This window comes from Convolutriloba macropyga, chromosome 1 (genome assembly GCF_964194025.1).
Source record: "Convolutriloba macropyga chromosome 1, txConMacr16.3, whole genome shotgun sequence".
Taxonomy (NCBI): Eukaryota; Metazoa; Xenacoelomorpha; order Acoela; family Convolutidae; genus Convolutriloba; species Convolutriloba macropyga.
The window spans coordinates 6,660,798-6,670,414 of NC_134468.1; the positions used below are offsets into that span (position 1 = coordinate 6,660,798).

Below are 9,617 nucleotides of genomic sequence, written 5' to 3' on the forward strand. Positions count from 1 at the left end.
CGGTTATTTAGGGAAGTTGAATATCATATAACCACTTAGTTGGGGGAGGCCATGATGGGAATGAACCTGAAATCGAAAACCACATCCAAATTTCCACCAATAGAAAATGTATGCAATCAAAATTTGTCAGATGTATAAAATTTTTAGGTAAGTACACTGAACCCGCACTCCAAAATTTTGACTTTGAAGCAATATGAAGATGGTAGGTAGTTCAAGCAAGAACATTTTTTTCAACGAGAATGTTAAAAAGAAACATTTTTTTTTCAACGAGAATGTTAAAAAGAATCATAAATTAAAATGTTAGTGGATTAAATAACTACTTTAAATAATTTCCTTATTTGTATTTATTATATAACTTTATTTTTGATATGACTTTAATTACAGTACTGCTTGAACTATATTCTGTATATTACTCTGTGAAAGTGCGTTTTCAGTAAATCTTTTCTCTCGGCGGATTCGTCTGGAATTTTTAGAAAGCTGGTGATAAATTGGTGCATTTTCACGGTCAAATGTCATTTGACCCGATTCCATTTTAACGAATTCCATTTTGCCCAAAGCAATTAGCAATTTTACTCAACATTCCATTTTACCCAAATCCATTTTATCCAATACCAACTATGATCCCATGTTCGGTTGTGAGAGTTTCATATTAAGTACCCCGGGCCTTTTCATCACATAGTCGGCTAAATAGTCGTTCTGCTAATTTAAAAAAAATGGTATTTAAATATGGCATTGGGTAAAATGGCATTGGGTAAAATAGAATTTGCTAAATTGTCCTGACACCCATTTTCACAACTAATAACTATTTCCGGATCTATTTTGTTTTGTCCCCTCCCCCCTGCTTGGTGGGCTAATATCTATTACGCCCCCTTGACGCACGCGTTATTTTTTAAATAGAAACGTGCTACATAGCAACATATAATTTGTAACGGGGGGCGTAAAAAACACTGATTTAATATATTTCTTTTTGACCCCAAAAATCCTCCTCATGTTGAAAATCTAAAAGAAGGACAAATTTTGATAACGAAATAAGAAACGTCGTTTCACCAATAAGGGCATTTCATTTTGTTTGGCGGTCCGGATCTTTTACGTTTGTGCCCCCCCCCCCCCAGTACGTTATGCGCCCCCAGTTACAGAGAACGTGCCATTACATAGTAAATCATTACGTTAAAATATGACATATGCGCCTGGGGGGTGCAAATAATATGCGCCCTTTAAACTGATGAGGCTTAAACGGAAAAGATCCGGCGGGCCTTAAAATGGTCGCCTAAATATGGCAAAGTTAAAACATTAAAAAAATTAAAAAAATTTTTGTTTGAAAGATACACGTGCTCGTGCTATTTTTTGCATGAAATTTTAATACAATGCTTTGAAAATTCAGCGAATTTAAATGCAAAATTATCTCAAGAAAGAACAAGGATAACCTGAAAGAGGTCTGTTTTCTGAAATTGTGTGAACAACATCCTAGGAAAAGGGGAAAATGGAGATCAAATCTGCCAGATTTATGGAAAAGGAGCACTCTCGGATGTGGAGAGATGAAATAGACGCAAGGGGATATGTTGCTAAGGAAATCCATGTGGCAATGAATGACAACCGAGTTGTAATCGTGACAGCCGAACACCAACACGGCTCAGGGATAGACCTATTTCCTTTTCGAGCGTCTTCTGCATTATAGACCTCCCATCCCCAGCTTAAAGGTCATATAACGTATAGCCCCCCCCCCCCCCACCCCACCCCAACACAAATTACCGTTTTTATAGCCCAATAGGGGGCTATGGTTTCGTGGGGTGTCTATAATAGGAAAGAACCCTTTTCCCTTGCTTGATGTTTGGAGTCTATTCCATTATAGCCAACGACAAAAGTATGGCCCCCTTATGGTATATTTACAGACATTGACATTTTGGATGTATTCTGTTTGCTCCAACCCCCCCCCCCCTCCCCCCCCCCTTAGTGAAATTATACTTTTTACGCCCACCAGGAGCACGTGCTATTTTGGATGTTTTCCGTTTGTGCCGCCCAGTACGTTATGCACCCCCCCCCCCCCAGTTGTTACAGAGCACGTGTAATTACATAGTTAATCATTATGTAAAAAACGGCTCGTGCGTAAATAATATGCACCCACTTAGCTGGGGGGGGGGGGGGGGTTCAAACAGAAAGATCCTTTTTTGGCATGGACTTCTGAAAAGACGAGTTTTCAATCTCGGCGAAAGGAAAAAGATCCGACAACCAGGACATCACGAACACTCAAAACGAAAGTTATTCCATGAATTCATTGTTCCTGGAAATGTAGATCCTGCCTCTTTGAAGTCCTATTTTGACGAGAAGCGAGGTTTTGTGGTTATAACTGGAATTAGAAACGACAAGTTACTACAACAGCAGCCGGGAGTACCCTATAGTGCAATGAGCCCCCCAATGAAATCACAAAAATCGGGAGCCAAAACAAAACAAGTTTCGCCAAAGGGTCCCAAAAGTTCGCCGTCCAGTAACCGTAAAAGTCCACGAACTCCTAAGGGATCTTTCCCATTAAATCTGAAGGACATTTAAGAATAAGCAAGAAGTAAGGGATATTTTCCGTTTGTGCCCCCCGCCCCCTGTACGTTATGCACACAATAGATACAGAGCACGTGTCCGGTCCTTCGCAATATAGCCCCCCAGCTTAGTGGTCAGATAACCTCTAGATGACCTACAGATAACCCATCATGCTAATTATACCATAATGGGGACTATTATTTCATGGGGGGGCTATAATGGGAAGGACCCGACGTGTCATTATATGGTAAGTCATTGTGTAAAAATATGGCTCGTGCGTCTGGGGGTGCAAATAATGTGCACCCACTATGCAGGGAGGATGGAAAAAGGGCACCCACTATAAATAGCACCCACTATGCAAAGGAAAAAGGGGTCTTTCCCATTATAGCCTCCCCATTAAATTATAGCCCCCATCCATTATTGTATAATTACCATGATTGGGGGGGGGGGGGCTATAGGTTATCTGACCACTAAGCTGGGGGGCTATAATGGGAGAGACCCGGAAAAAGATCGCCATTTTGTTTTATTGACATAAAACGCAACTCCGTGGGTGGGGTTTAAAGTACAGTCCATCTGCCCACTCAATGCTTATTATGTCTAGAGTGTAGAGACCAATAGAGCATTATAGGGAGATTCGGATCTCTTCCGTTTGCGCCCCCCCCCCCCGCTTAGTGGGTGCATATTATTTGCACCACCCACACGCACGTCCATGTTTTTACATAATGATTTACAATGTAATCACACGTGCTCTGTAACTCGGGGGGGGGGGGAGCATTACGTACTGGGGGCACAAACGGAAAAGATCCGGAGATGCTATGATTTTGTATATTTTTTCGAGGGGCCACAATGGGGCAAAGCACTAAGCCGCAAACGGGTCTTAAATGGAAAAGATCCCAATCTAAAGTCTCCACCGCCCGCAAAGCGCGCCAAATCGCCCAATAAATCTTCAAACAAGACTCTTAACAAACCAGGCACTCCGAAGTCACCCAGTAACAGAAGTGGATCACCCCACAAGAGCGGTGGAAGTGGCAGAAGTGGGAACTCCCCATCCGCAGGACGGAAATCTCCCGGAAGTGGAAAAAGTTCGAACAAATCGAACAATTCAAGAACTCCTTCTCCGCGTAGAAAGTAGCGAAATGTAAACTAAGCAGTGTGAGATAAACAAGCAAAACAATCAGTTTGATGTCAAGCATCCATGAGTTTTTGGTAGTTTTTCAGCCTAATCATTTTGGTATCTTTCAAGTTTCATCCACCCCCATCAGCCCTGTTAGACAAACTCATTACAACTTATACTGAAAGGAACTGATGGTAACACTCGTAGTGCAGAAATCGTCGGTTTTCAAACATAAAGCATCGTCGGCATTTTTGGTTCTATTCTGTTTTACTCCCCAGTGTTTTTTATGACCCCCAGTTACAAATTATATGTTGTTATACAGCACGTTACTATGTAAAATAATAGCACATGCGCCTGGGGGCGTAAAAAAATAAACCCACTAAGCTGGGGGGGGGCAAAACAGATAAAATCTCTATTTTTTTTTTAAAAAAAACGACGTTAGCCCTTAAGATTTTGAGGATCTTTTACGTTTACCCCACCCCCGCCAGCTTAGTGGGTTCGTCTTATTTGCACCCTCCGACGCACGTGCCATATTTTTACCTAAAGATTTACTATGCGATGACACGTGCTGTGTTACTGGGGGAGCGTAACGTACTGGGGGGGGGCACAATCAAAATAGATCCGATTTTGACGTGGGTATAGTCGTTCTTGTTCAATATTTAACATAAGAGAAATTCGGTATCGCCGTTTCTTAAACGTAAGAGAGATTCGGCATCGTTTTTCTTAAACGTAATAAGGATTCGACATCGTTGTTTTCTAAACGCAAGAGAGATTCAATGTCGTCGTTTTTTGACGTAAGAAACTGTCCGTACTGTCGTTTTTTAACGTAGCAAATTGTCGTTACTTTAGTACTGGGTTGAAGGAACATCAAACAATTTAAAATTGTGTCGATCTCAATTCAAGAGAAAAAAAGATTTTTTGAGATTTTCCATCATGGCCACTTTTTTAACTCTCTTGCTTTATCATTTGGGGGTTGGCAACGGCAGTTCAATTATAAAAATAGCGGAAATACAAAAATAGCTATAGGAGGAATGAGTGCAACAGTGGGAAATTAAAGGCCTGTATTTACCGGCCGTATAGGTGATGTAGACATTTTATTGTACACAACTGCAAAAAGTGAAAGATTCAAAAAAACAGCAAATGTTTTGTTCCTTCACGTTTCAGTATTGAGCTTACGTTTTTATGAGGAATAGAACCTAACCATCGGTCTCAAGCATATTTAGAACTCCTATTTTTGACGTTTTCTAACTAATTTATGGAGAAAATTTTTTGGTTGATTACGGACATCAATTGCAAAAGAGATCATTTTCAGAGATTCACATTATGGAAAAGTAACAGAAACCAATTCTGATTGTCTCCCCATAGTAGCAAGTAATTTAAACCCACTTTAAACATCCCCAATCTCTGATACGTTATAATTGAGGCGTCAGACGAACGAATATATGTCAAAAATTCTTCGCTGATTTTTCGTTTGAGCCAAAAGCCCCAAAAATAGTTTTTTTTACAGATTCTAGAAAGGAATCAATTGAAACCGCCACAAAAGAAACAACACTATCATTTCTTATTTCTGGGAAAATATTTATCACCTCTATAATTGATGCAGACAATTTTTTGTATAAAGCAGTGCAAGAATGTGACTGATTCACATAAATAAAAAATGTTTTCTTCTCTCAGAGTTTTTAATTAAATTTCGAACAAAATTTCGTCTTCTCATTTTAAGACTTGATCATTTTTCTGGTTAGTTGTTGACGTCAACCCCGTACTCAGACGATGTCCTACGTCTAAAACAGAACTTGCGGACAATCTTTTACACACGGAAAAACTTAACACTTCTAAGACCAAACGTTCCGAGTCTTTCTTTTGTCCAAAGACAACAAAACCGAATCCTTCTGAAGTACAAAAAAGTCAAAACCGAATGTCTTCTGCGTTCAAGAACGACCGTGGCGAATTTCTCTTGCGTTCAAAAACAACAATACTAGATAATTCTTGCATTTATTCTGAAACTGAACACGTAAAATCTCACTCTTGCGTTCAAAAACAGCAAGGTCGAAAAAATAGAGGGTATCAGAGCTCTCCTACGTTTAACGTCCAAGATACCGATGTTTATCTTACGTAATTTTTGTTTTGTGTTGTAGACTAGATACTGTTAAAAATTTTAGATGGTGATTTAATAGCTTACTTTGTCAAAAAATGTCCCAAATTATCAAAGCTTTTCTAAAATATTATTGAATGCGTACTTTTTCAAAGTGGTAATGTGTAACAGTTATAACTCAATTTTTGTAACAGTGCGTTACATGAAAAACCTACGTTGTACTTCTCCGAAATTGTTGTTTTTTTTACAAAACTTTGCGAGCAAACTAGTAAATGTTTAACGCTGGTTTTTGCAGTAACATGATCCCTTTATCCAAATAAGATTCCTTGGAACTAGCAATTTATTTTTAAATTGAATTATAAATGTGTAATATTTTAATTGAAGATTCTTTTCCCAAGTTGCAACTGTTTCTATTAACAAAATGCAGAAAATAATTTTTTTTTTCATTTTTCTATACGGGTAATGGTAATCCAAGACCAACTCCTAAGTGCTACAACACGGAATTCAAATATATTCTCAAGTTGGGGAACCTTTCCAGTGCCATTTTAAAGAACAGTTGTGAATTCTTTCACGCCATATGTCATTAACAGAATCTTATTTTCTGGAACTTCTGCCAAACTTCCGATGGTGCTTTTTTGAACAAAAAGAACTCAAAACTTATGAATGAGGAACAATTTACATTTCTACGCCCCTCTCCGCTTCTAATAGTCAAGACACTATTTGTATCGCCGTTTTTAACGCATGAAATTGTCGTCAGTTTATTTTTGGGTTGCAGGAACAGTGAAATAGCTGACACTCTGTCAGAAATTCAACTCAAGTCGAGCTAAGAGAGACTTTTTGGGATCTTTCATTATGATCTGTTTTTTTAACTCTCCTCCTTCTTCATGCCCTCCTTTTTCATAATTTTTCTGACCGATTGCTGACATTAACTGCAAAAGAGTGAAGAGATTCAATTATGAGAGATTCAAATAATGATAAAGTGGAAAAAATCAAATGAAATTGTCTCCCTAATTTATCATCGGATTGATACCCGCCGTGAAAACGCCTTATCTCTCATATGTTTTTACTTTAGGAGCTATATAAGTATCTTTTTGACTTGCGTCTGCTTATCTGCTATATTCCAACTCAATTTTCAGTCTCAAACTTTTTTTGCCATATTTTGGGTTGTTGATAAGTAATATTGATTTTCATTTCTAATACAACAAAAGTTTCTGCAATTTGTATGCTACTTATGATGTTTTTTGCCAACTTTGTGGAAAAGTCTGTTTCTCTTCTAATGGTCAATATGTTGCTGAATTGATTATCATATTATAATAAAAATCAAACTATAAATCAAACCAGGTGTTGACGTTTTCAGAAAACATTTTCGAAAAAGACTGTCAATTTAAATCTCCTTTTAGTTCTTTTTTTGAATCCTAATATACTCAACGGGGATCAAAGGCAGCGTTTTTTCAAAAATTCTGGCTGTTTTGATTGGTTGGAACATTTTCTGTGTGATGCACAGTCGATGCCAATCCTCCTTGTTTCGCCTTGTTGCATTTTTTCTAGAACATTCTCATAAATGCATCAAATGTTCAAATGGTGCTGCCCGTAATGAGTACATTAATACCAGAAGAGAACAAGAGGAAGACAAATTTTCGCTTTAAAAAAACGAGCTTATCATGGAAGAGTTGTGAGAGTTCCCAGGAAATTCACAAAGAGAATTATTGAAATAATGCAATTTTAGCGATTCTTGATTGATATCGGTTGCCAAACTCTTGACCAATAATACTATTTGTCCTACGAGAGCTTGAAGTCGGTAAATTCTGTCATAGCTTCAATTTTTGTCTATTCAGGAACCCCACTTTACCGTTCAATCATTCACTCACTCGTTTTTGTTAGTTCGAACAATATGCATTTCTGTCCACTCGCTGAATCCATTCCAAAACTGAACCCACTCGCTTTCAGCTACCCAAAAAGTGACAACACAAGTAGCCTTACCACGGCTGAGAGGCGTGAAATCGTCACAAAAATCCAGTACAGTGTACTTCAGATCTCTTTGGGATCAAAATAAAGTATCAACATAAAAACAATAGAAAGAGGCTCGGTAATGTGCGTTTGCAAATAATGTTCCGATCCCGCTCATCCACGTATTGATTTAATTCTCTACCAAATCCGCAAGAGATAGAAAAGTTTCAAGAATTCACATATCTTTCAACAAACAACTAAGTTAAAAAAGAATGCTCGAATAGAGAGCCGATGGGACTTGCCATCAATGAGATTACCGGAAAAAACACACAAAAAAACAAATAATAGCAAACTTTAATTGCGACCAGAACTCGGCGTCTATATTTTTTAAAAAAGCACTTAATAACAAAATGAAAAAGGAATCAGATAAAACGTGAAATAAACTTATCAACCTGTACTTCATTAGATCTTCATTAGATAAGATATAAGACCTTTCAATAATGCGACTCGATGACAGTTTGATAAATAAAAGAAGAGCAAAAAGGGCAAGAACACGTTTATTTTCTGAAAACAATCAGTATCCAACTTGATTGAAACCAATCCGTATCAACTCGGCTCACAGAGAAGATTAATTTTTACCCCATAGGAAGCAATTGAGACTTGTCGTTATCCATAATACAACAGACGACTGCAAAAATTACGGCGCAAACGAAACAAAAAACATTTAAACTTAACAAGAAAGCGCTGCAGCAAACTTTAAAACCATAGACTATTCATAAAGAATATTAAATATCTTCGATTTCGTTTTTCTGCAAAGTCAATTGGGCCAACCCATTAGTGCGATATTATGGCAAGGATATAAAAAAACTCAGAATGGGCAAACAACCAAAATCACAATTTGCTTATGAAAAAGCTCACTACCAATGCCTGGAAACCATTAGTTGAAAACAAAAAAATTAAAGATTGAATCAAGGTTAACTGGAAAGAAGATGTGACCTGTCGTTACAGAGACCAAGCTACAACCTTGACAGAAATAAGAAAAAAGTGACAAAGCTCAAAAATCCAATGCATTCTTTAAAACAAATACTTTCAGAAAATCTCAAACAGTTAAAAGCTCTCAAGTTAAAACCAAAAACAGATCCATTTGCAACTGTTCAAGAGGCCAGTAGTTGTGCTTGCTATTAGTGAAACGCACTATATAGCACGACAAGAAAACAACAAATACTGGGAGAAATCAAGATTTCGATAACAATCAATCGAAGCCACAGTGTTGAAGCCATTATGATTATAAGACCATAAAAAATCATTGAAAACATTAAAATGACAAAAAAAGAAGAATGTTTTGCTTAGGTATTTTTTTGATTTCAACTGAGTATTCTAGGTAAATGGTCTTTGTGGAAACGACAACAAAAAACAATTATTGGCCATTATCAAATACTCACGAAACACATAAAACACATTTATAAACTTATAGACATGCGTTATAACATAAACAACAGCAAAGATATTGTTTAGAGCAACCGAAAATTCATGAGCCGTGTCAATATTGAGACTAGGTTACTTGTTGACGACAAAAAGAACAACAAATGTGAATGGCAAAAATATCTACTTAAAAAAAATAAATGAATGTCATTAAAACCGTGACCTATAAACTGGAATCACAAAATAAGTTCATTTAAACATACGTAGAAGCAACCAACTTCTCTGATAAATATGAAGACGCCAAAGAACAACAAAAAGAACAACAATCAGAGGCAAAAACGGAAAATCCTTATAAATTATGCGAGAGATCGGATTCGCAGCTCAAGCTCATTCAGTGGAATCTTTTAAATGTTATTTTGCGCATTCTTTAATGGCACTTAGAGCTATCTTTAACGTGATAAGTTAAAAAGGCAACCAATAACAGCCTCAAATATAAGCAAATATGCAAAAATC

At 37.3% G+C, this 9,617-nt stretch overlaps 1 protein-coding gene across 1 annotated transcript; it reads left to right on the plus strand.

Annotated features, from left to right (window-relative positions):
* The first annotated feature begins 1,480 nt into the window (after positions 1-1,480).
* On the plus strand, positions 1,481-3,713 carry LOC142344512 (uncharacterized). The gene is made up of 3 exons (XM_075396232.1): positions 1,481-1,628; positions 2,231-2,508; positions 3,431-3,713. Exons 1-3 carry the CDS (start codon positions 1,481-1,483, stop codon positions 3,659-3,661), a joined length of 657 nt encoding a protein of 218 aa, XP_075252347.1. The 3' UTR covers positions 3,662-3,713.
* Positions 3,714-9,617: the final 5,904 nt, after the last annotated feature.